Source organism: Macaca nemestrina, chromosome 15, assembly GCF_043159975.1.
Source record: "Macaca nemestrina isolate mMacNem1 chromosome 15, mMacNem.hap1, whole genome shotgun sequence".
NCBI classification, from domain to species: domain Eukaryota; kingdom Metazoa; phylum Chordata; class Mammalia; order Primates; family Cercopithecidae; genus Macaca; species Macaca nemestrina.
The window spans coordinates 54,927,495-54,954,801 of record NC_092139.1 but is presented as its reverse complement, the minus strand read 5'-3'; the positions used below and the strand labels follow the sequence as shown (position 1 = coordinate 54,954,801).

Sequence of the window (27,307 nt, the reverse complement as noted above, 5' to 3'; positions counted from 1 at the left end):
TAATAGTGATAACTGCACAGCTCTGTAAATATACTAAAAACCACTAAATCATATACTTTCAGCAGGTCAATTTCATGATATACAAATTATATTTCAATAAAGCTGTTAGAAAAAGAAATAGAAATTTAAAATCAGGTATGGTGGTATGTGCCTGTTGTCTCAGCTACTTCAGAGGCTGAGGTGGGAGGACTGCTTGAGGCCAGGAGTTCAAGGCTGCCGTGAGCTATGATCACACCACTCATATAACATCCATATACCTGTGAGATGCAAGTGAGATTGGAAAAGCTAGAGCTAGATGGTCACAAATATACTGCCAAGACCAAAAAAAAAAAAAAAAAGAAAGAACATACACAGTATACCATTTACAGAAAGTGATGAATTAAAACAGCATTCAATATTGCTCAGGGACGAATACATATGCAATAAAAGCATGTTGAAAAGCAAAGGAATGATAAACACCAACTTCAGGATATTGACTATCTCTGAGAAGGAATCACAGGAATGGAACTGGGCTTCAAGTTGCATTTAGAACTGAAGGGAAAGAATAACGAAAGGGATTTAAGGCAGAACAGAGAAGAAGCCATTAGACAATCTTCTGTACACACATGCTGTGAATCAAGAAAAAAAGGCTTGATCAGGAACAGTGAGTGGAATAAGTGGTAAGGAAAAAAGCAGGTCAATTTTTGGGGCGGGGGTGGAGTCTGTAGAAAAAGGTAATTTGATGACCCCAAAATTAAAACAAACTCTATGATGGCAAGAGGCTCTCTATCCTCTATACTGCAAAGTCCAATCTACCTTCATCCTGTCCAAGGGCCCACCACACTCAGGAAAATCAAAACTCATTCTTTGTGTCCCCCAAGAGAGCAATCGGTAAATATTTCAGACCTGCTGGCCATACGATCTCAACTGCAACAACGAATATCTGCCTTTGAAGAGTGAAAGCAGCCATAAACAACACAACATAAACGGGCATGGCTGTATTCCAATAAAACCTGACTCACAAAAACAGGATGTCACTAGCTGGCTAATCCCTGCCCTAGTGCCTAGCACAAGAAAAGGCACAGCTCTTCATATGGAGTGGAGCTACATGAGAATTTCTACTTCTACTACCTAGGAAAAAAATAAAGTATGCAGTAGGTGGGTCCTAATTTTGAGAAAAGAGCTCCGAGTATTCCCAGTAAGAAAACTGAATATGTTTTCCCCTCAAGAGTACTGTAGATATGTCCAACACACTTACTATGTAACTTTAGAATTCCTTTCATCAAGAGAAGACTTTGATGCTCAACAAAGAACTGACTCCTCAAGAACCTTGTCCAATGCTATACCAACACATTTCCTGTTCAGTTAAAGAGAGATCCTTAATCAAAGGGCAGCTAAAAGGAGAGCCACTCTGAACCCTAAAACCAATGTATTTCAAGTAATGACTTTTAATTATTTTTTTGGATTCCCCAGATGACAGACTGAGCACACACTGCAGTCTTCCCTTTCTACCCCGAGAACACATGAAAGACCAAACAATCTACTGTATAACTACGGCAGAAAACCAGAATTTCTGTGGCTGAGAAATAATGAGGGATACCTAAAATATGGGGAACCAATAGCCCTAACTGAAGATGGAGCGCAGTACCTCCAATATGTGAGAAGAGATATGCTGCCAAAGGTGGGCTAACACAAGAGGGCTCCAGGCCCACAGAGGAGACTCAAGGAACAGCTTCTGGATGAGTCATCAGCGCCAGTCACAGGAACAGCCAGGTGGGTCAACTCCTGCCCTCTCCTCTCCCTTCACCCACCCAGGTCCCATGTGAGCCAGGCAACTTGAGAAAGGAGCTCCCAGAGAACATGAAGGCTTAGGTTAGAAAGGCAGTGCAGTGCCCTGGCTGAGCAGCAATTCCCAGGAAGGAACAGAGAGCACCCATACCAGAAGGCTGGCAGTCAAGATAGCTCTGCCTAGTAGGAAGCCTGCTCCTTCATGACTTCATAGATAATAAAGTAGGGGATATATTTATTCCAAATAGGCAGCTGGGATATCATTCTATTGTGCATGAAAATGCCAAGAAATCAAGATAAAGAAGGTATTTAAAGAAGTAAATATACAAATAATGTTTGTATAAAATACATTACACAGGTTTTGAAGTCCTAAAATGAATTTCATGCCAACTTATATTCCCAGTCAACCTTATGAAGATAAACCACCACCAATAGCTCAGTAGATGCATTATTTTTGTTTAAACCTACAAAGGATTTAAAAAGCAACATTAGAAAAACCACGAATCATGTCTGAGATTCCAGGGCCATAGGAGTATCCCACTGAGGGAAGTCACAGGCCAAACCATACAACTCAGTTTTAGATTTCCCTTAAAGAAGCTTGAACTATGAAAAGAAATTCAAAACATGGGTGATATTTTAGAGAGAAATGGCCAAAGAGCTAATGAAAAGTTTAAATTACAGTATTTTGGCTTAAAAATTCAACCTATAATAAGACATTTTGACACTTGTACATGATTAGTATTTTTTCAAGTTGTACGTGTGTTAGATCTTCATTTTTATATGATATTAGTGAATGAGGACTAATAATTACCACTAGCATTTATGGAGCACTTAACATGTGATAAGCACTGTTATAAGGGCTTTTACTCATGGATTATTCCATTCTATACTCACAACAACCTTGTGAGGTCTGGAGTATTCCACTTACAATTAAGAACACAAATGCTTAGAGAGGTTAAGTGGCTTTTCCAAAGTCACACTACTGCCAGGTTCAGGAACTAGGATTTAAAACCATGACTAAGAGATGGTACCTTAACCAGTATGTTAGACTAATTAATTGTAATTTCACTAGATTCAAAGTGATGTGGGCCGAGGTCTATGTTAAGTACTACACAGGATACAAAATAGGCAAGGTGTGTGACATTGATCATCATTCCCTACATAAAGTCTTATCAGAAGATTTTATTCCAACATGACAGCATGAAGAGCTTCAATGACCTGCTCCCCAGTGAAACTGGTAAATATTACTTTTAAAACAAAAACATTCAAAGCCTTTGGAAATGATCCTGAGGGCAAACAGCAAGCAACTCAAGAAAACCTGTAAAAATTTTAGAACGAAATTCATTTGCAAAAGTGCACAGTAAAGTTTGAAAAAAAAAAAAAACACAGCTGTTCTCAAAAACAGTGAAAGTAGAGTGAGGCCAAGTGGCTCAGGTCGGTCATCAGCATTTTGGGAGGCTAAAGTGGGGGAATCACTTGCAACCAGGAGTTTAAGGCCAGCCTGGGGAACACAGAGACTCCCAGAGCCCCACCAAGAATCAGGCAGGGGGCCGGGCGCAGTGGCTCAAGCCTGTAATCCCAGCACTTTGGGAGGCCGAGACGGGCGGATCACGAGGTCAGGAGATCGAGACCATCCTGGCTAACACGGTGAAACCCCGTCTCTACTAAAAAAATACAAAAAAAAAAAAAAAAAAAAAAAAAAAAAAAAAACTAGCCGGGCGCGGTGGCAGGCGCCTGTAGTCCCAACTACTCGGGAGGCTGAGGCAGGAGAATGGCGTGAACCCGGGAGGCGGAGCTTGCAGTGAGCTGAGATCCGGCCACTGCACTCCAGCCTGGGCGGCAGAGCGAGACTCCGTCTCAAAAAAAAAAAAAAAAAAAAGAATCAGGCAGGGGCAGTGGCATGTACCTGTAGTCCCAGCTACCCAGGAGATTAAGGCAGAGGGCTGCATGAGCCCAGGAGTTGGCAGATACAGTGAGCTGATTGTGCCACTACAGAACCATAGCCTAGGTGACAAAGTGAGACCCTACACACACACACACACACACACACACACACACACACACAAAGCCAGGCACAGTTGCTCACAACTATAATCGGAGCACTTCGGGAAACCAAGACAGAGCACTTGAGCCCAGGAGTTTGAGACCAGCCTAGGCAATATGGTGAAACCTCATCTCTACAAAAAATTAGCCAGGTGTGGTGGCACACCTGTAATCCCAGCTACTCAGGACGCTGAGCTGAGGTGGGAAAATCACCTGAGCCCAGGAAGTCGAAGACGCAGTGGACCAAGATCACACCACTGCACCCCAGGCTGGGCAACAGAGTGAGACCCTGTCTCAAATACAAACAAACAAACCAAAACAGTGCAAGTTATGATGAAAAGCAATTGGGAGGAGACTAATGGATCTAATGAAGATACAGGCCTGGACTACAAGCTAGTTTGCAGAAGAAAACTAGGCATTAAGATGGCTGGGAGGAGCCCTCCTGGATTTGGCACAAATACCAAACACTGACCTCAGAAACTAATCCCCGGAAAGATCTACAATTTAAGAGTTCGAGTTCAGCCTGGCCAACATGGTGAAACCCCATCTCTACTAAAAATATAAAAAATTAGCCGAGTGTGGTGGTGCATGCCTGTAGCCCCAGCTACTAGGGAGGCTGAGGCAGGAGAATCACTTGAACCCAGGAGATGGAGGTTGCAGTGAGCCAAGATCGTGCCACTGCACTCCAGTCTGGGTGACAGAGTGAGACTCCATCTCAAAATAAATAAATAAACAAACAAACAAACAAAGAAGGCCAATAGGTAGTGGGATAACATAAAAAGCAGTGGAGAAGTGGAAACAAACAAACAACAACAAAAGAACCCTGTCAACCAAGAATTCTCAGTCCAGGAAAGCTATGGTTCAAAACTGGGGTGACATGAAGACTCAGATGAATAAAAAGCTGACCGAATTGTTGCTAACAGACCACACTTTCAAAAACTACTAAACCAAGTTATTCCAGCTATAAAGTTACAAAAAGTTTACTAAAGTTACTAAGGCAAGTGACTCCAGATGGTAATGCAAGTCCATGCAAACAATAAGCACAAGTATATTTTCCCCTCCTTTATTAACTGAATTAAAAAGCAAATGTGTAAATATTATATAGTATAATGTTGAGCTTATAAGGTAGAATGTAATATACGTGTAACATATTTGCCCTAATAGCACAAAAGGGGTGGATGGAAACAAAGTTGCAGTGGGCTAAGGAAATGGCTGCAGATGGTAAAGTAACACTTAAAAAAAAGTATTGTTGGGTTATGTCAATATATGTAATATATATAACAATAATATACAAAGGGGGGATGGGAATTGAACTATATAGCAGTAAAGTTCAATAAATTTTAGCATATATTACTGAAATTAAGCTAGTATAAATCTGAATCTGATTCTGATAAGATACATAGGGTAATCTCTAGAACAATGACTTTGAAAAATATATATAGTGGAAAAAAATTACTAATGAAATTAGAATCCTTCTAGTAACTGGCCGCTGAATAAGAAAAGAAAAAAATTAGAATGCTATATTAGAAAATAGCCTCTCATTACAAAAGAAAGCACGAAGGAGAAAGAGAAAAATGACATGAGACATACAAAAAACAAAAAGTAAAACGTAGCTCTATCAATAATTACATTAAAATGTGAATGGATCAAACAATCCAACGAAAAGGTAGCTTGTCAAAGCAGATTTTAAAACATGATCCAACTATGTGTTATATACAGGAGATATACTTGAGATTCAAACACCCAAAAGAGTAAAAGTAAATGGATGAGAAAAGATAATCATGCAGACAGCAACTACAAGAAAACTGGAGTGGCTATACTGATATCGGATAAAATAGACTAAAACAAATAAAAAAATGTTACTGGAGGTAGAAGGTCATTTTATAATGATAAAAAGTAAATCCATCAAGAAAAAGATGTAACAATTAAAAATACAGGTGCACCTAATAACAGCACCAAAATATACAAAACAAAACATATGGCAATTCAACACTGATAGCTGGAGACTTCAATACTCCACTTTCAATAACAGAACAAAACAGAAGATCAACATAAAAACAGATAACTTTAACAACACTATCAACAGAGACCTAACAGATGTTTATAGCACATTACACCTAACAACAGAATATACATTCTCAGGTGTACATGAAATATGCTCTCGAAAAAATTAAAAGCATAGAAATAATACAAAGTATATCCTCTGACCACAATGAAATTAGAAATCACTAAGAGAAAAAAAATTAGCAAATTCACAAATATATGGAAATTAAACAACACTGTCAAATAACCAAGGGGTCTAGGAAGAAATCAAACAGGAAATCAGAAAATACTTTGGGATCAATACAAATGAAGACACAATATACAAAATGTTACGGAATACATATAAAGCAGTGTTCAGATGGAAATTTATAGTTGTAAATGCTTAGATTAAGAAATATCTCTTCAGAAGTATTTGGCTCTGAAAAAGTTAATTAAAAAAAAAAATCTCAAATCAATTACCTAACTTTCCACCTAAGATACCAAAAGAGAGTAAACTAAACCTAAAGCAAGCAGAAAGAATAAAAGATTAGAGCAGAAATTAATGAAAAGAAAATTCAAAAACAGAGAAAAAGCGAAACCAACAAAGCTAGTTTTTTAAAAAGATCAACCAAAAAATGACAAACCTTCTGCTAGTTTGATTAAGGAAAAAGGAAGGAAGATTCAAATTACTAGAATCAGAGACGAGAGCGGACATTACAGTTAACCTTATAAAAACAAAAAAAGGATGATAAAGAAACACTATAAATAGTCATACACCAACAAATTAGATAACTTAGATGAAATGGACAAATTACTAGAAAGACACAAACTACCAAAAATGATTCAAGAAAGAGATAATCCGAATAAACCCGTAACAAGTTAAAGAGATTAAATCAGTAATCCACAAATTATTCACAAAGAAAAGTCCAAGCCTAAATGGCTTCACGGCTGAATTACATCAGACATTCAAAAGAAGAATTAGTACAAATTCTTCATGAATTCTTCCCAACAATTCTGAACACATTTTATTGGGCCAATATGACCAATACCAAGACCACACAAAAACATAAAAGAAAAAACTGCAGACCAGCATTTCTTATGAGCATGGATGCAAAAATCCTCAACAGAATACAGTCAGCCCTCCACATCTGTTGATTCTACTCTGTGGAATAGGCCAATTACGGATCGAAAATATTCAGGAAAAAAAATGGACAGTTGTGTTGGTACTAAACATGTGCAGACCTTTTCTTGTCATTATTCCCTAAACGATACAGTGTAACAACTACAGCATTTACATTGTACCAGGTATTTAAGTAACCTAGGGATTATTTAGAATATACGAGAAGATGTGCATAGATTATATGCAAATACTAAACCATTATATATCAGAAATTTGAGCCTCTATTGATTTTGGCATCCACAGGAGGTCCTGGAACCAATCCCTCACAGATACTGCAAGACGACTGGAGTAGCAAACAGAAGTCAGCAATATATTAAACTATTATACACCACCACCAAGTAGGATTTATCCTAGAAATGCAAAGTTGGTTGAACATCCAAAAACCAATCAATGAAACACATCATATAAACAGATTGCAAAGCAAAATCACATGATCATCTTTATACAGAAAAAGCATTAGAAAAATCTAACACTTTCATGATTAAAAAAATACTCAACTAGAAATAGAATGGAAATTCTCAACATAAAGGGCATCTGCAAAACAAAACAAAACAAAAAATCCAACAGTTAACATCACACTTGGCAGTCAAAGCCTAAATGCTTTCCCTCTAAAATCAGGAACAAGACAAAGATGCCTGCTCTTGCCACTTCTATTCTGGAGGTTCCAGCCAGGGCAATTAGGCAGGAAAAAGAAAACGTATTGGTATTAGAAAAAAAGAAATTAAACTGTATTTGCACATGACATGATTTTCTATATAGAAAATCCTAAGGAATCTACTAGAAAATTATTAGGATATATGACTTCAGCAAGGTTATAGGATACAAAATCAATATATAAAAATAAATTACATTTCTATACACCTGCAATGAGTATTCCAAAAATAAAATTAAAACATTCTCACAATAGTATCAAAAAACTAGGGCTAAATCTAACAAAGAAATGCAAAATTTATATTTTGAAAACTACAAAACATTGTTGACAGAAATCAAAATAGTTCTAAATAAATAGAAAACATCCCATATTTATGGAACAGACGACTCAACATTAAGATGACAATACTCCTCAAACTGATTGACAAATTCAATGTGATCTATACCAGAATCCCAGCTGATTTATTTGTAGAACCTGACGAGCTGCTTATAAAATTTCATATAAAATTGCAAGGCAGCCGTAATAGCCAAAATAATCCTGGAAAAGAATAAAGTAGGAATCATACTCTATTTCCTGATTTCAAAGCTTACTACAAAGCAACAGTAATCAAGACAGTGTGGTCCTGGGACAAGGATAAACATTTAGATCAACGGAATGGAACTGAGTCCAGAAATAAATGCACATAGCTATTATTAGCTGATTTTTACATGGTGTCAAGATCATTTAACGGAGAAAAGAACAGTCTTCAACAAATGGCATAGGACAACTGGAGAGCCAATGCAAGAAAGTGAAGCTGGACTATTACTTCACACCTTAACTCAACTCAAACAACTCAAAATGGATCATGAACCTACATTTAAGAGCTAAAACTCTAAAACTCTTCCAAAAAACAGGTGTAAATCTTTGTGACCTTGAATTTGGCAGTGGAATTCTTAGATATGCCACCAAAAGCACAAACGATAAAAAGAAAAAAGCAGATGAACTGCACTTCATCATCAAAATTTTAAACTTTTTTTTGTTTTTTGAGACTGAGTTGTGCTCTTGTTGCCCAGGCTGGAGTGCAATGGCGCAATCTTGGCTCACTGCAACCTCTGCCTCCTGGGTTCAAGCCATTCTCCTGCCTCAGCCTCCCAAGTAACTGGAATTATGGGCGCCCGCCACCAGGCCCGGCTAATTTTCTGTATTTTCAGTAGAGACACGGTTTCACCATGTTGGCCAAGCTGGTCTCAAACTCCTGTCCTCAAGTGATCGGCCCGCCTCAGCCTCCCAAAGTGCTGGGATTACAAGCCTGAGTCACCACGCCCTGACAAAATTTTAAACTTTTATTCTTCAAAGGACACCATCAAGAAAGTGGAAAGACAATCCACAGAATGTGGGAAAATATTTGCAAATCATTTATCTCATAAGGGGCTTATATTCTGAATATATTCTTTAAAACTCTTACAATTCAATAACAGGCCAACCCAATTTTTAAAAGGCAAAGAGGCCGGGTATGGTGGCTCACACCTGTAATCCCAACACTTTGGGAGGCTGACGCAGGTGGACCATCTGAGCTCAGGAGTTCGAGACCAGCCTGGGCAATGTGGCAAAACTCTGTCTCAATCCAAAATACAAAAAGTTAGTCGGGTATGGTAGTGCCTGTCTGTAGTCCCAGCTACTCAGGAGGCTGAGGTGGGAGGATGAACTTGACCCTAGGAGATGGAGGTTGCAGTGAGCTGAGATTGTGCCACTATCCTCCAGCCTGGGTAACAAGAGTGAGACCCTGTCTCAAAGAAAAAGGGGGAAGAGGAGACAAAGAACCTAAATAGACATTTCTCCAAAAGATACACAGATGGCCAGTAAGCACATGAAAAGATGCTCAACACCACTAGTCATCAGGAAAATGCAAATCAAAACCACAGGAAATACCACGTCACACACCCACTAGAACGGCTAAAGCCAAGTCAGGTAACAAGTGTTGGCAAGTGTGGGATGGTTCTTTGGTTGGCCTTGGACCAACTCAGTTCCTTTTCTTGCTCATAGTTCTCAAAAGTGACTGTAGAATGTGATGGGAATGCAATATCCTGAAATAGGGAAGAACTGCCTAAAAATGTCCAGCCTTGCTCCTGTCCCTCCCAGGAATGTAACATCTTGAGTGATGGCACCACTGCCTGGGACAAGGTGGGCTCTGTACCTTTCAACCCCGGAAGCAGAACGTTTTTCAAAGCATTAGCTCAGTGTGTCACATGAACCCTGAGGTGTATAACCCAGAGTGGGCTGCCTTTTGGGGTTCCTCTGCCACCATGCAAGTGTGGCCCCTGCAGTCAAGACTCTATCTGCCCTGGGCACATTTCCTGAGCCATGGGGGACCCATTCAGAATGAATCCTAGGCTTCTGTTGTCCTTTACTGTCTATTTGTAAATAATAAACCCTCTTCATGTAACACTGTACGTGGATGTCCTTATCTCATCAGACTCAGACAAGTTGGTAAGCAGCACACAGTAAACATGCTTCACATCAAAAATGTGGAAAAACTGGAACCCTCATACATTACTGGTGGGAATATAAAATAGTGCAATCACTTGAGGCTAGGAGTTCAAGACCAGTCAACACAGGGAAATTCCATCTCTTTAAAAAAAAAAGTTAGCCAAGCATAGTGACACATGCCTCTAGTCCAAGATATTTGGGAGACTGAGGCAGGAGAATCGCTTGAGCCCAGGAGTTCAAGGCTGCAGAGAGCTATGATCATGCCATTGTACTCCAGCCTGGGCAACAGAGCGAGAACCTGGGAAAGCGGCTGGCAGTTCTTCAAATGATTAAACCATGTAATCCAGCAACTCTACCCCTAGGTATACACCCAAGAAAAATGAAAACATATCCACATAGAAATGTAACATGAATATTTAAAACAGCATTATTCATAATAGCCAAAAGATAGAAGCTGTTCAAATGTTTATCAACAGATAAATGGATGAACAAAATGTGGTATATCCATACAATGGCACAGTATTTGGCCATAAGCAAATAATAAAGTACTGAAACATGCTACAACATGGGTGAACTTTGAAAACGTAATGTTAAGTGAAAGAAGCCAGCCAGAAATGACCATATTCTATAGATTCCTCTCACGTGAAAGTCCGGACTAGGAAAAATCTACACAGACATAAAGTAGATCAGTGGTTGCTTAAGGTTGGGAGAAGAGGTGACAGCAGATAGAGGGACAATAGCTAAAGAGTACAAGTTTCTTTTCAAGGTGATTAAAATGTTCTAAAATTGACTGTGGCGATGGATGCACACATTTGTGAAAATATTAAAAATCATTGAGCTGTACACTTTAAATGGGTGAATTTTATTGTATACAAATCATATCTCAACAAAGCTGTTTAAAGAATGTGGTAACCAGCTCCAAAAAAACAATCATATTGGAGAAAATAGAATGTAGGATAAGGATAAATGTCCGCCTTATTATTTTTCTCCCTTCCCTCAGAGTGATATCAGCCTATCACCAAAGTAGTACTCAATGAAATGGAAGAGAGAAAAGAGGCAGTGGAGGAAACCTGGATTTCATTACATGAAAACAGTAAGACCACACTGTACACTACAACGCAGCATCACCAAGAGTTAGACTCAAAAACATCTCTGCCTTTACTTGGACACATAAAGTACTAAAAATTAATTCACCAAATAAAATTCTGAAATCAGATTTCCCAAATAGTTGCCATTTAGCAAATGCTTCTGTACTAGGAATGTATAACTGGTATTAATACATCTAATCCACACAACCACCCTCTGTGATACACACATAGCCAACTTTCACTATTCATGAATCCTGTGTTTGCAAATGTGTCTACTCACTGAAATTTATTTTTAACCCCAAAATTAATAATCATGGTACTTTCGCAGTCATTTGTGGACATGCACAGGGCAGTGAAAAATTGAGTCACCCAACACACACATTCCCAGCTGATAACAAATGAGGACACACAGCCTACTGGTTTCAGCCCTTGCACAGAGATCACCAGAGGGGAAAACTGTAGGGAGCAGCAGTGTAGCGTAGTGTGATAACTTACATCAAATTTTGCCTGAGAATGGCTCCTTCCTGATTCTTCACTTGAAGAACTGCAATATTACTTATACAAAGTCCATTAAGGAAAAGCCTAACTTAGGAGCACGCTTTTGTAACAGAAAGCAGAGTCTCGGCCAATCACAGCAGTTGAGCTTCAGTCAATCACAGGTTGCCAACTTACCTGGCCATATTCAAATAAGCCAAAGATCAAACTGTTTTTATATCTCACTTCCGTTTTCGAGAGCTCCCCAAACCTCTTCTGGTTCTGAGGGCCACTCAATTGGCAAACTGTTCACTGCTCAATTAAACTGTGTTATTTGATTTATCTAGGGCCCAGGCATGGTGGCTCATGCCTGTAATCCCAGCACTTTGGGAGGCTGAGGCAGGCAGATCGCCTGAGGTCAAGAGTTCAAGATCAGCTTAGCCAACGTGGTGAAACCTCTACTAAAAACACAAAAATTAGCCAGGTGTCATGGCGCACATTGGTAGTCCCAGCTACTTGGGAGGCTGAGGAAGGAGAATAGCTTGAACCCAGGAGGTGGAGGTTGCAGTGAGCAGAGATCGCCCCACTGCACTCCAGCCTGGGCGACAGAGCAAGACTCCATCTTCAAAAAAAAAAAAAAATTATCTTGGGGTTTGGTTTTAACAAGAAGCTCCAGCTCTCCAGAGTTTAGGCATTTAAGTCATTTTCCGATGGTCAGAAAGCTGATAAATGGAAGACTGTATGAGCCAAGCAGTTAAAGTACATGAAGTGAAGAAGCTGATGATTGAATCAGTAAAGAGTACTTAGTAAGTAAGCAAACCAAAAATAGTGAAGGTCATTTCATGATAAGCATATTATTCATCAAAAAACTAGAACAATGTTAAGCATTTATGTACCTAATAAAAGAGCTTCAAAATACACGGAGCAAAAACCAACAGAACTGAAAGGAGAAACAGGAAAATCCAAAGGTTATAGTCAAAATTTCACAGCAGCAAAAAATGTATCCTTTTCAAATGCACATAAACCATTCATAGAGACCATATTCTGAACCAGTCTGATAAACTTTAACAGAACTCAAATTAAGTATGATCTCTGATAAGTGAATTAAACTAAAAATCACTAACGGGAAAAAATACCTGGAAAATCTCCCGTGTGTGAAAATTAAGTAACACTCTTAAATAACCAATGGGCCAAAGGGAGTTCTAGACTATATTTCTAAATGGATGAAAATGAAAATACAACATGTCAATATTTGTGGCACACTGTTTAAACAATATCTAGAAGGCAACTTATGGCACTCAAGATCTGTATCAAGGCCGGGCACGGTGGCTCAAGCCTGTAATCCCAGCACTTTGGGAGGCCGAGACGGGCGGATCACGAGGTCAGGAGATCGAGACCATCCTGGCTAACACGGTGAAACCCCGTCTCTACTAAAAAATACAAAAAACTAGCCGGGCGAGGTGGCGGGCGCCTGTAGTCCCAGCTACTCGGGAGGCTGAGGCAGGAGAATGGCGTAAACCCGGGAGGCGGAGCTTGCAGTGAGCTGAGATCCTGCCACTGCACTCCAGCCTGGGCGACAGAGCGAGACTCCGTCTCAAAAAAAAAAAAAAAGAAAGATCTGTATCAAAGAAGAAATGTCTCAAAACAATGACCTCAGCTTCTACCTTAATAAACAAGGAGGAGAAAAAACAAGTTAAACCCAAAGTAAGCATAACAAGGAAATAAATATAAGAGCAGAATCAAAGAAATAGAAAACAGAAAAACGATAAAGAAAAACAATGAAACCAAAAGCTAGTTATCTGAGAACAGTATAGCCAGACTGATAATGGGGCAAAACAAAGAAAGCAGAATTACAAGTATCAGGAATGAGAGACAGAACATCACTACAGATTCTAACAATATTAAAAGGATAATAATAAGTTAATAGGAAGAAAAAACAAAAGAGAAGTAAAAACAGAAGGAGTGAAAACATTTTTAACAAAAAAAAGGATAGTAAGAAAATACTATGAACAACTTTATGTCAGCCAATTCAACTACTTAGATCAGGGGTGTCCAATCTTTTGGCTTCCCTGAGCCACTTTGGAAGAAGAACTGTCTTGGGCCGCTAATACTAACGATAGCTGATGAGCTGAAAAAAAAGAAGAAGTCTGTGCATAAATCTCATGATGTTTTAAGAAAGTTTACGAATTTGTGCTGGGCAGGATTCAAAGCATCCTGGGCCACATGCAGCTCGCAGGCCACAGGTTGGACAAGCTTGACTTAGATGAAATGGGCAAAACCTGTGAAAGATACAAACTAAAAAAGCTCATCCAAAAATAAATAAATAGGTAACCTCAATAGTTCTAGATCTACTAAAGAAACTTAATTTGCAGCTTAAAGCCTTCCTGCAAAACTCCAAGTCCAGATGGCTTCACTGGTAAATTATATCAAATATTTTAGGAAGAAACAACACTAACTCTATACAAACTCTTCCAAAAAACTGAAGGAACTCAATTTGAGGTCAACATTATTCTGACATCTGAACTAGACATTAAGAGTGCTACAAATATCTTTTGTGAACAGAGACATAAAAATTCTCAAGACAACTTTAGCAAACTGATTTCAACAGTATATAAAAATAATACAACATGATCAAGTGGGGTTTAATCCAAGGAATGCAAGGTGGCTTTAGGATTTAAAGACCGATAATTCACCACATAATTAGACCAAAAAATGGAAACCACAGAATGAACTAAAACTATAAAACTTCTCTAAGAAAACACAAGAGACTTTGGCTTTGACAAAGGATTTCTTAAATACAAAAAGCAGAAATATAAAGGGAAAAAATTAATCAGACTTCACTATAATTTTTAAATGTTTGCTCCCAAGACATTGTTAAGAAGTAAAAAGACAAGCCACAGATTAAAAGAAAACATTTGCAAAAGATATATCAAACTAAAGATTTCCACCGAGAATATGTAACAAACTCTACATTTAAGTAAGACAACCGAAGGTAAAAATGGGCAAAAGATCTGAACAGATGCCTCACCTCGCCTGTGATAATATACAGAAAGCAAACAAGCATCTGAGGGAAATGCAACTTAAAACCACAATAAGGTAACAGTACACTGGAATACCTAAAACTAAAAGGGCTAACCATATCAAGTGTTGGTGAGGAAGCTGAGCAACTGGAACCCTGATATGCTGCTGCTGCCAACGTAAAATGGCACAACCAGTATGAAAAACAAAAAGTCTGGCAGGTTTTTCTATTTAAGTAACCACACACCTACTATACAATCCAACCATTTCACTCCTAATCTTTTTTCCCCCAAATAAATGAAAGTGTATTTCCCTACAAAGACTTGTACACAGATGTTCATAGGTTTCTTTTTCTGAAAGCCAAAAACTGGAAACAATCCCAATGTTCATCAATCATCTGAATAAATAAATAAAATGTGGTGTATCTACACACAGAATACTATCCAAAAATTAAAAGATGAGGCAGGCAGACCACTTGAGGTTAGGAGTTCAAGACCAGCCTGGCCAACATGGTGAAACTCCGTCCCAACTAAAAATACAAAAATTAGCCAGGTGTGGTGGCATGCGCCTGTAATCCCAGATGCTCGGAATGCTGAGGCAGGAGAATTGCTTGAACCCGGAAGGTGGAGGTTGCAGTGAGCCCAGATTGCACCACTGCAGTCCAGCCTGGACAAAAGAGCAAGACTCCATCTCAAAAACAAGGGAAAAAAAAAAGAAACTACTTACACATACAATAATGGATGAATTTCAAAATAAATAAGATGAATGAAAGTAACTGAGGCAAAAAATGAGTATATAAATAATCTCATTTATAAAAAATTATAGAAAATGAAAACTTATCGATAGGGTCAGAAAGCAAATCAGTCAGTGGTTGACAAGACAGGTGGCAGGGAGGGATGGTAGAAAGGAACTACAAAAGGGCAGAAGGAATGTTTTGGAGGTCACGTTCACTGTCTTGGTTGTGCTGGTTTCACAGATGTATGCACTGTATTAAATTATACACTTTAAGCCCAGGAGTTTGAGGCTGCAGTGAGCCGTGATTGCACACTACATTCCAGCCTGGTGACAGAGCAAGACCTCATCTTTAAAGAAAGTTAAAAAAAAAAAAAAAAAATTGTACACTTTAATTACCTGCAGTTGATTCTATGTCAAGTATACCTCAACAAAGCTGCAAAAAGGCCAAAGGCTGGTGGAGGTTTCAAGGAAAGCCAGAGAATGAGAGAGAAAATAAAAATAAGAATACATGAGTCTAGGAGAACCAGTATCCTGAGTCTGGAAAGGGAAGAGAAAAACGTCAAGAAATCATCAAACAGCATTCCCTAAAATGCTGTTTGAAGAACATAAGACTCCAGACTCAAAGAGTGAGCCACGTACTGATCAAAATGAATCTGAATTTAAAATAACATCTATACCTAGGTACCTAATAATGAAAGTTTACACTATCAAGAAAAAGATCTTTTTAAAATCTAGAAAGGAAAACTGATCACAAAAGAATGAAAGCATACGAGCACAGAAATGAAGTCCTGGTTTCCACACTAGCTCTGACATTTATCAGCTGAGGGACCTTGGTATCTATGATACTCTACCCTGCTGTGTTTCCATTTTCTCATCTGTAATAATAATAAACAAAAATAATCATTATTTTTCTGAGACGGAATTTCGCTATATCACCAGGCTGGAGTGCGGTGGCCCGATCTCAGCTCACTGCAACCTCCGCCTCCCGGGTTCAAGGGATTCTCCTACCTCAGCCTCCCAAGTAGCTGGGACTACTGGCATGCCACCACACGCAGCTAATTTTTGTATTTTTAGTAGAGACGGGTTTCACCATGTTAGCCAGGATGGTCACCCACCTCAGCCTCCCAAAGTGCTGGGATTACAGGTGTGAGCCACCATAACATAATAACAATATTGGTTGTCTCTAAATATCATGCTTCTATTATTTGTACGTAATAAAAATAATTACAACAGTAGGAGTCATGTGGTTGTAAGGATCAAACAAGTTAATAAAGTTCTTAAGACAACGGTAAATGCTATATAACTGCTGGTTAAATAAATATATCACATTAACACCGAACTTGTCATCAACACCACTAGATGAGAGAGTACAAAAGAACAATTTCTTTCAAAGTTTTCAGGGAACATAATACTAAAACTCGAATTCCTGGCCAGGTGCGATGGCTCATGCCTGTAATCCCAGCACTTTGGGAGGCAGAGGCTGGTGGATCACCTGAGGTCAGGAGTTCAAGATCAGCCTGCCCAACATGGTGAAATCCCATCTCTACTAAAAATACAAAAATTAGCTAGGCATTGTGGCGCACCTGTAGTCCCAGCTACTTGGGAGGCTGAGGCAGGAGAACGGCTTGAACCTGGGAGGTGGAGGTTGCAGTGAGCCAAGATCACACCACTGCACTCCAGCCTGGGTGACAGAGCTAGACGTTGTCTCAAAGAAAAAAAAAAAAAACCTCGAAATCCATGCCTAGCTAATGATCCCTCACGTGTATAAGGGTAGAATGGAGGTATTTTGGGGCCTACAATGACTCGGAAATCTCACATCCCACACAGCATTTCTTAAGAATTAAGAATAAAAACTAAGAAAAGATTTAAAGGAAGAAAGACGGGCCAGGTGCCATAGCTCACACCTGTAATCCCAGCACAAGGGGGGCCCAGGCAGGCGGATCATGTGACGTCACGACAGAGAACAGCATAGCCAACATGGCAAACCCCGTCTCTACTAAAAATACAAAAAAAAAAAAAAAAAAAAAAAAGCCAGGTGTGTTGGCTCATGCCTGTAATCTCAGCAATGTGGGAGGCTGAGGCTGATCCAGAAAACAGTACCTCCCACTGAAGAAAGATATGACAGCAATAATAATAATAAAATCCCAGATGCAGCTTTCCAGCAAGCCTACAGAATAGCCAGGTATGACAGCAACAAAAATAAAGAAGACCCCAAGGAGGACTCTTCAAGAAGAAAGACTCTTGATAGACTACCTGGTAAAATAGAGTTTGGGTGCAGAAAGATGTAAAGTGGAAAAAAAAAAGGCATCCCCAGGGAAAAAGACAAAAGCAGCACAAAAAACAAAATCGCAGTACATAACTTGAATCCACACAGTGTCAACGCTCAACTATCCGATTTGATTTTTCAGCTTTTTAAATCTGTATAGTCAAAGCCCTGATCATTTAATTTTGGATGCTCACAACGCAAAGTACAGCTGACAAACCTGAGGTGAAAGGGAAGAAAAGCTAAGATCGACCTTAGAAAGCATTAAGTCAAGGGATACTTTACACAGGTGATGGAATGAAAAAGGCAAATTACTTAGTTATAAAGCTTACCAATGAAATATATATAGTGATTTACTCCATTAAGAGTATAGAGGGAGGCTGAATAAGTGACTAAATCCTCTCCTATCCAGCTAGAATTCAACAGATCTAAAAGCGATAAAGTATAAGTATACTTAGAGACAGAACCAAAACAGTTAAAAGTGGAGAAATGGGATGAGAAGGGGTAGAGCAAGAACTGTTGCTTTTTGTTTAACCCACGCAAAAGTTCAATAAAGTTCGATTAAAATTTTACAAAGGAAGCAAGCATTCAATTTAGCAGTTGCTTTTTGAAAAAAAAAAAAAAACAAGAAATAGTGGGAATGTCACTAAAACAAGGCTTTTGGTTCCTCCTTGGATAGAAGCCAAGAAAGTTTAAAAAAAAAAAAAAAAAGCAGAAATAAGTTCACACTGACAGGCAAGCACTGCCTTCAAAAACCAAGGAGTGAGGTACGCATGATGTGCCTCCGAACATTTCCAATCCAGAAATTCTAATTAAGTGTACAAAATCGAACTCGCACGGAATGATGAAAACAATAAAAACAAAACTCAATAATGGCCAAAAATCTACTTACATATTAACAACAAAAATTGTACTGCTCGAGTATATCCAGCAATCTTGAAATTTTCAACAAGCACCCACCCTGTCCAGTAGTCGAGGCACACAGAGAAGGGTAACTTCTCAGAATTCTATAGCGTTCGTCCTGGACCTGACATACTGCCTTCAGCGCCCAATCTAACCAGAACAACAAATGGTCCTGAACACTAGGAGAAAACCTTTCAGGCACGACTGATAAACAACGAAAAGCTCGCCGCCAGGGATTCCTTTAAAAGGTTGTCAAAAAGCAGGCCTCCGAATCCGTGCCTCCGTAACCCGCTAGCTCAGCCGACCTGGCATGCATTGCTCAACAGCCTCTGAACCTCTTCCGAGACCCAAAACGCGCGGTCTCCAGAGGAAACAAAGCAGTGGGCGGGGCCTTCCGGTGCCGGGAAAAAGCGGGTAGGGGAGGAGCGGCCCTCCGAGTTCAGAACCAGATAGGCCCTTGCCCAGCCGAGGGTCCCGAATCCCTAGCCCCCGGGGTCCTGAATCCCACAGCCCGCGTCCCACCGCGTGTGGGGCTGCGACTGCTCACGAGGCTGGCAGCAGTGCGCGAGCTCCGGCAAGGCTCCCCGGGGGCAGGCGGCGGAGCCCGAGGGCCGCGGCCTAGACATGCCAGGACCCCCGGCTCGAGTGTGGCGGCCGCCTGGAGCCTCCTCACCTTCTCTTCCACGCAGTTGACTATGATGGACGGGTACTTGCGGCTGAGCCAGCGGAAGAACGCCGGGACTCCCATAGCTGCACACGGCTGGAGGCGGCGGCTGCCCGGCTGACGAGCGTAACCAAAGAGACGGGAGCGGCGGCTGAGGGCGCCAGCACTTCCTCCCACGTGCGCCCCTGAGACCGGAAGTGACGTCACGGCGCCGCCGCCGGGGAAACTGGGAAGTAGGCTCGGCTGGGTGACGGAGCGGCGGAAAAGGGCCTGGCCGGGCTGCTTGTCGGAAGCGGGGTCCGGCGGCGGACTGGGTAACGAAGGCTGCAGCTCGCCCTCGGTGGTCCCAGCCACGGAGCGCGAAGCCGAGCGCGTCTGAGTCGCGGGGGCTCATGGGCGACTACTCTGCCGCGGCTCCGCCGGGGTCTCCCAGCCCCAAGCCCTCCGGCTCCCTGAGCGCAGAATCTCTGCGCTCTGCATGCCCGGGGGGAGGTCTCCCTTGCCCGTTTGGTTACCTCTTGTTTGGAAGAACATGTCTTCTTTTGCCTCCGTTCTCACCTATCTCTATCTAGGATAGAATCGAAGCATCAAAATTCACTCGTTATTTCCATTTCCTGGTTTCTCCTGGTTTTGTGCCACAGTACGTAACTAGACTATCGAAAGGAGCATTTTAAAGTATTTTACAGTAATAATGACTGGTTTGCACCAACAATTTGCTTGTTACTTATGCAAATAAATAATTATAATAGTTACCGAATGGAATCTAGCCGGGGTTTAGCATCCAATACAACCTTCTAGCTACAATTATGGGTATAAACTAATTGCCAATGTGATTTTCCAGCATTTTCTGAGCGTTTACAGTGTACCAAGACATTGACTAAGGGATTGCCCTGTGTAATCATCACTTGAGCCTTGTGAGGGTACTGTTAGCACCCTCGTGTAAATGACAAGAAAGCCAAGTTATAGAGGGGTTAAGTCACTTACGCACATAGCTTGTTTCAATTCAAGCAAAGATCATTTTTAATCCGTCCTTGTTCTAACACGATACTTTTATCCTTTGTTTTCTGGTGGTCTCAAACGAATTTTTTTCATATGTAAGGAGAGGTCTGGAAGAGGAGGTTTATTTGTCCGTTTGCTCAAGCCTGGAAGTCTCCCTGAATCCCCTCTTGGTTTGACACACATCACACAGTGCTAAATGCTCACCTCAAGAGGCCTCTGTGAAAGTATTTCTCCGAGTTACCTCACAGGCAGTATTTATTGCCCCTCCTCTGTGGTCTGATGACTACTTTGTTTAAACTACTAGTGTGGAAATTAGAGAAATTGTCATCCCGTGTTTTACTTAAGGATAGTCAAAACTATTCCAAAGTATTATGTCTGTGGTGAAATTCCTCCTTTTACGTGGAAACAGCCCCTCTGGTTTCCCTGGGAGGTGCATCATAGGAACATGCACACCATAGGCAGTTCAGGGATAGCTGGCCAAGTTGAGCCATTTAGAATCCTCAACCAGCATTTTGGCGTGTGTGTGTGTGTGTGTGTGTGTGTGTGTGTGTGTGTGTGTGTGTGTGGCGGGGGTGGTTATTGTTTTCTTTTTGTTTTTTCAGACGGAGTCTCGTTTTGTCACCCAGGCTGGAGTGCAGTGGCAAGATCTTGGCTCACTGCAACCTCCACCCACCGGGTTCAAGCGATTCTCCTGCCTCAGCTTCCCGAGTAGCTGGGATTACAGGCGCCTGCCGTGACACCCCGATGGTTTTTGTGTTTTTAGTAGACATGGGGATTCACCATGTTGGCCAGGCTGGTCTCGAACTCCTAACCTCAGGTGATCCGCCCACCTCGGCCTTCCAAAGTGCTGGGATTACAGGTGTGAGTCACTGCGCCCAGCCTTACCAGCACTTTTGAGCTTTGAACCATAAGAAATTTGAGACTGCATCTTTCCAGTGCGTGAACGCTAAAAGATAAGAATTGGGACTTGTTGCCAGTAGACAATGAGAGAAGCAGGGTTAATTCCTTGGTTCCAGTTAAGTCCCTCTCTTCCTGCAGTTTGATTAAGTCTGTCCTTTGATTCTGTGAGCCAAAAAAGTTTCTTTTCTTTTCTTTTCTTTTTTTTTTTTTTAGGACAGAGTCTCTCTCTGTTGCCAGGCTGGAGTGCAGTGGCGCCATCTCGGTTCTCTGCAACCTCCACCTATCGGGTTCAAGCAATTCTCACACCTCAGCCTTTCGAGTAGCGCCTCAGCCTCCCGAGTAGCTTGGACTACCAATGTGTGCCACCACGCCTGGCTAATTTTTGTGTTTTTAGTAGAGACGGGATTTTACCATGTTGGCCTGTATGGTCTCAATATCTTGACCTCGTGATGCGCACACCTTGGCCTCTCAAAGTGCTGGGATTCGAGGTTTGAGCCACCGCTCCCGGCCAAAAGTTTCCTTTTGCCCTAAGCTGGCTTAGACTAAATTCTTATCCCTTGCAAAGGAAAGAGTCCAGTAACAAAATTTAGAGAGTGCAAGCTAATTCACCTGGGCGGTGAAATTGGTTTGCATAGAAGTACAAAAATTGGAGTTTTGGCACTCAGAGAAGGGGCGGGTAAAAGAGAGAAGAAACTTGAAAGGTGGCAGGAGGATATGGACTAAGTATTGTGACACTTTCCCTGGCCCATTGTGTCCGGTAAAGCCTGTCAGACTCAGGCTTGGTATGGGTTTTTCTTGTAGAAATCAAATTAAAAGTCTCCAGTTGGGGTCACTGTGGTCTGGAACCACCACGGGTTGGGCAACACAGAGCTCTAGAAGCAGAAGAGATGAGAATTTATTAGTGTTAGAAATTAGCAGGGAGGCCAGGTGTGGTGGTTCACATCTATAATCCTAGCAAATTGGGAGACTAAGACAGGAGGATCACTTGAGCCCAAGAGTTTAAGGCTGCAGTGAGCTATGATTGCACCACTGCACTCCAGCCTGGGTGACAGAGTGAGATGCTATCATAAAAAAAAAAAAAAAAAAAAAAGAAGGCCGGGCATAGTGGCTCACGCCTGTAATCCCAGCACTTTGGGAGGCCGAGGCGGGCGAATCACAAGGTCAGGAGATCGAGATCATGGTGAAACCACATCTCTACTAAAAATACAAAAAATTAGGCAGGCGCTATGGCAGGTGCCTGTAGGCCCAGCTACTCAGGAGGCTGAGGCAGGAGAATGGCATGAACCCGGGAGGCAGAGCTTGCAGTGAGCCGAGATTGCCCGCCACTGCACTCCAGCCTGGGCGACAGAGCGAGACTCCGTCTCAAAAAAAAAAAAAAAAGAGGCTGGGCGCGGTGGCTCAAGCCTGTAATCCCAGCACTTTGGGAGGCCGAGACGGGCGGATCACGAGGTCAGGAGATCGAGACCATCCTGGCTAACGCGGTGAAACCCCGTCTCTACTAAAAAATACAAAAAAAAACTAGCCAGGCGAGGTGGCGGGCGCCTGTAGTCCCAGCTACTTGGGAGGCTGAGGCAGCAGAATGGCATAAACCCGGGAGGCGGAGCTTGCAGTGAGCTGAGATCCGGCCACTGCACCCCAGCCTGGGCGACAGAGCGAGACTCCGTCTCAAAAAAAAAAAAAAAAAAAAAAAGAAAAGAAATTAGCAGAAATACTGAACCAGACTTCGGGCTTATGCAGGCAGAGAACCCAGAGGCTTTGAAACATTTTTGCCTAGATCTCCAAGGGAGAGAGGAAGGCCACAGCTAGTATCTGGATTACATTAATGTGAAAAGCAATATGACAAATATATAATACATAGAAACTAGGATTTTTAAAATATTCATCAATTTTTAAGCCCCATTAACATTGTAATTATTGTAGAAAAAAAATCTCAGTTTTTTTTTGCTTACTGTTGGTCCCTCTATCCAGTGCTTCCTTTCCCTCTTTATCCTTGCAAAATTCATTGTGAATAACCTGATGTATTTAAAACAGTAATTGTGGCCGTTTTGGGTTGAGATAAACATTTTTAATCTACAGAGTAAAGCAGATTGCCCTCCATAATGTGGGTGGACCTCATTTCATCAGTTGAAGGCCTGAATAGAACAAAAAGTCTGGCTCCCAAGCAAGAGGGAATTCTCTAGCCAACTGCCTTGAGATGTAATCTGCCTCCTGAGTCCTGAATCTGCTGGCCTACAATGCAGATTTGGATTTGCCAGTCTGTATAGTTATGTGAGCCAAATCCCTTATAATAAATGTCTTTGTATTTGCCCACCTGTTGATTCCATGTCTCTAGAGAATGCTGACAGCTACAGATTCTGGTACTAGAAGTGGCTGAAATGAAACAGAATCTTAGGAATGCATTTTCACAATTGGTTCTGAGGTTTCTGGAAGTGGTACTCTAGTCTGATTAGATTAAAAACAGGAATAACTTCCTAGTAGTAAATAAAACACTGATAGTCTATGGCATGATGAAGTAATAGAATTACACAAAATATTACCAAAACTAAAAAGCAGGATCTGGGTGACCATGCGTATGATACTTTATAACATATTTGCCAAAATAACAAGTATAATGAGATTAGTTGCCCCTAATGTTGCTGGACAAAGTGGGAAAAGAAAAGGATGAGCTCAGGGATTCAAATTCCCACTCAAGTATAACGTAAATGACCTGAAACTTTCTATTTCTGCCCTGAAAGAGACCCTTATCTCCGGTAACTGCAGAGCCAAGATTGTTAAAAATCAACTCCAAATCACATCCTGTAAGTGGCTGAATTAAAATGCAGATTGAATTCTCGACTTTGCAGGTTGTCTACTTCTAAATTGAGGGCATTGATTGGGAACTAATAGGATCCTGAAAGTTGGAATGGGGGCATATGGAAAGACCTTGATGGCACTGGGGACATTGAGTTCCTAAATTCCAATGAGTCATCTTTGCCCGTAAAAGCATTTTCTCCATCCCAGTAGATATATCCTCTCCACCCCCACCTGAGGGAACTAACCTTTCATTGCTTAAGGAATCTATCATGACCTCCCCTGATGCAGTTGTCTCACAAGACAATGCTGATTCTCCTCAGGACACACCCCCATTACCCCGCTTGGCTTCTAGAACTATGGCTAGACTAGCAGTCCCAAAAAGTGAGGCACAAAATGTGATCCATGAGGCATACTACACTCCAAAAGAACTACTTGAGTTTTCTAATTTAGTCAGAAATTCAGGGAATATGTATGAGAATGGAAATTAAAGGTGTGGGATAAAGATGGAAGAAACATAAAATTGAATCAGGCGGAATTTATTGATGGGGCCAATTGAGCAGGATTTCTGCATTTAATGTTGCAACTCAGGGAGTTAGTGCTATAACTGATGGGTTGGTTGACTGAAACATGGACAAAAGGTGGACCACAGTAAGTAAGTGAGAAATGCCAGGCCTACTTGGGTTTAACGTAGAGAAGAGAAAGCTCAGGGCTGGTTTACAGGTGGTTCTGCGTGATGTGCAGGCACCACCTGAAAGTGGACACTGCAGCATTACAGCCCCTGAGACTGACCTTCCCTGAGCAAGAATGGATTCTGTCAGCAGCACCTCTTCCCTGGGTCTCCAGCCTGCTGGCCTACCCCATCAGATTTTGGATTCATCAAGCCCCCACAAGCGTGTGAGCCAATTTCTTCAAATAAAACTTTCTCACATCCTGTTGGTACTGCTTTTCAGGAGAATTCTGATTAATGCATTTTCAAGATGCTTCACCTCTCTAAACTTCAGTTTCTTCATCTGTAAAATGAGGATCATAGACCTCATAGGTTTTCTGTGGAAATTGAGTAATACCATGCCCAGTGCACAGCCCAAACTGGGCTGTGATCCAGAACCATGAAGTGATCGCCATTGTATGGCTATCTGTTGTGCTCCACACTGTTTGCTTTGAAGAAGCCTCACTATTTTATTAGCATGTTTCACTTATTTTGGACAATTTAATAATCTAACAGAGCCTCATTTTGCCACTCCCCAGCTAGTATTAACTTTCCTTCCTTCCTTTTCTCCTTCCTTCCTTCCTTCCTTCTTTCCTTCCTTCCTCTCTTCTTTTTCTCTCTCTCTTTCTGTATTTCCTTCCTTCTTTCTTTTTCTTTCTCTCGTTCGTTCATTCTTTTTTCTTTTTCAGACAGGATGTTTCTCTGTAACCCAGGTGAAAGTGTAGTGGTGCAATGCAGCCTCCATCTCCCAGACTCAAACAATCCTCCCACCTCAGCCTCCCAAGTAGCTTGGACTACAGGCATGCCACCACACTGCTATGGTGTTAACTTTCTAATATTGACTCTGTCTTCATTTTCCCTCACTTATATTTCCTGCTCATTCCCACTTTGCTAAGTTTACACTCCTAGTCTTCCCACCACCTTTTTTACAGTTCAAATTCTACTCATTCAAATTATCTCTTCCCCTCTTCTCTAGAAAGTCTGTCCCAGCACATGAGCCCAAACTGGCTCTTGCCCACTCTCATCTTCCACATCACTCCTGACTCTTTTCATACATAGTGTTGTGTCTTACATTATTTCCTATTTCATTTATGAACATTCTTTTTACACTAATATTCCAGGATAAGGTAGGCTTTGCTGTAGTAACAAGTAATGCCTGAAACCTCATTAGCTTAGTTTATGTGATATCAGGCTACTCTTCAGAGCTGTCCTCCGTGTGGTGACTCGGGCATCCTGCTGCTTTCCTCCTGGGATTCTGCCACCTCAACATGGCCACCACAGTCACTACCAAAAGGGAAGACAGGGCAGGAGGGCCGCACTGGGTGTTTTTAAGGGCCAGGCTTCGTGGTAACTTATATTCTGCCGGCCCAAACCCAGTCACATGGCCCTAACCCAATTGCAGGAGAGACTGGGAAAGAGTCTGAGTGCTCAAAAACAGGAAAAGGAAATAGGATTGGTGAGCACATAGCTTTGTCTCTGCCACACTCAGTAGTTGCAAATGAAACTACTAAATACCAGTGTAAGATCCACAGTCTTCTCTACTTACCTTGAGCACCATAAGTAAAATAAGTTATTGCTCTGAAAGAGCCTACCATCAGTAGCAAGGACAAAATATAACCATGAACTATGAACTATTAATAAGCACCGTTTGAACAGTAATAAACAAGTCTCCCTCTGTGGTGTATGATTAAAATCCCAAATGAATTGCACAGATAATAATTGCTACAGACACTTAGGAAAAAAGTAGAGCTCTTGTCATCTAATGGGATAAAAAAATGACAAGGAGGAAGTATTATGGAATGACACTGAGTCTTGGAATATTAAGATTTGGTTGGAAATAAGGTATGGAAGGGGACACTGCAGGTTCCTTGGAGGCGAGGACGTGTCTTTGTATTTATCTTGTGGTGGGCATCCAGTAGGTTCTCAATAAATATAATACTTTTATTGAATTGAATTATTAGAGCAGTAGTTTCAAAGTGTGATTCAGAGACCCCAAGGGCCTCAGAGACTCTCTCAGAAGGTCTGTGAGGTCGAAACTATTTTCATAATAATATTAGGATGTTATTTACCCTCTTTGTTCCCATTCTTAAGTGTAACAGTGAAATTTTTCAGAGACTCTGTGACATACAATATCAGCAAATTGAATCAGAAGCAGATGTGACAATCCAGTTTTATTCTATCAAACCAGATATTGAAAAGATTTCAAAAAATGTAGAACAATGCCGATATTCTCACTGATCTTTTTGCGAAAATATAGCTATTTTCACAAAAATGTTGCTTATGGTAAGATCTTATGGGTTTCTTATTTTTAAGGGAATAAATTTGTATTTTTAAATTTTCTCAGGTTTGATTTCTAACACAATAAAAGTTAATAGATATAATCCACTTAAACAAAAGCTTCTTGGGATTTTGAGAGTGTAAACAAGTCCTGAGACCAAAAATTTGAGAACCTCTGTCTTAGAATGTAAAACTGGAAGTGGAATCTACCAGTTTCTCCTCCTAGAACCCATCCAAAGCTAATTTTTCACATTTCCAGGATTTTGTTATATTCAGATCTTGTCTGAAATGTTCCTTGTTACCTAAAACAGTCTGCAGTCATTATCACTAAGTGTAATTCACAGGTACAAATGAACA

The 27,307-nt window shown here is 41.0% G+C and overlaps 1 protein-coding gene and 1 long non-coding RNA gene across 4 annotated transcripts in view; one reads left to right on the top strand and one right to left on the bottom strand.

The window, feature by feature from the left end:
• The window catches only part of LOC105486791 (5'-3' exoribonuclease 2), an 85,254-nt gene extending 65,813 nt beyond the window's left edge, over nucleotides 1-19,441 (bottom strand). The window contains exon 1 of one of the 3 annotated variants that reach the window (XM_011749839.3): nucleotides 19,285-19,441. In XM_011749839.3, coding sequence (XP_011748141.1) covers nucleotides 19,285-19,359 — 75 coding nt within the window. In that variant the 5' untranslated portion in view covers nucleotides 19,360-19,441. Of the gene's footprint in view, nucleotides 1-18,600; nucleotides 18,978-19,284 lie in introns of those variants that run through there. The other 2 variants (XM_011749842.3, XM_011749840.3) reach the window with 2 other exon arrangements.
• On the top strand, nucleotides 19,438-22,873 carry LOC105486790 (uncharacterized). The gene is made up of 2 exons (XR_011613603.1): nucleotides 19,438-19,589; nucleotides 19,848-22,873. It is a non-coding gene; the product is annotated as an uncharacterized lncRNA (long non-coding RNA).
• The last annotated feature ends 4,434 nt before the right edge of the window (nucleotides 22,874-27,307 follow it).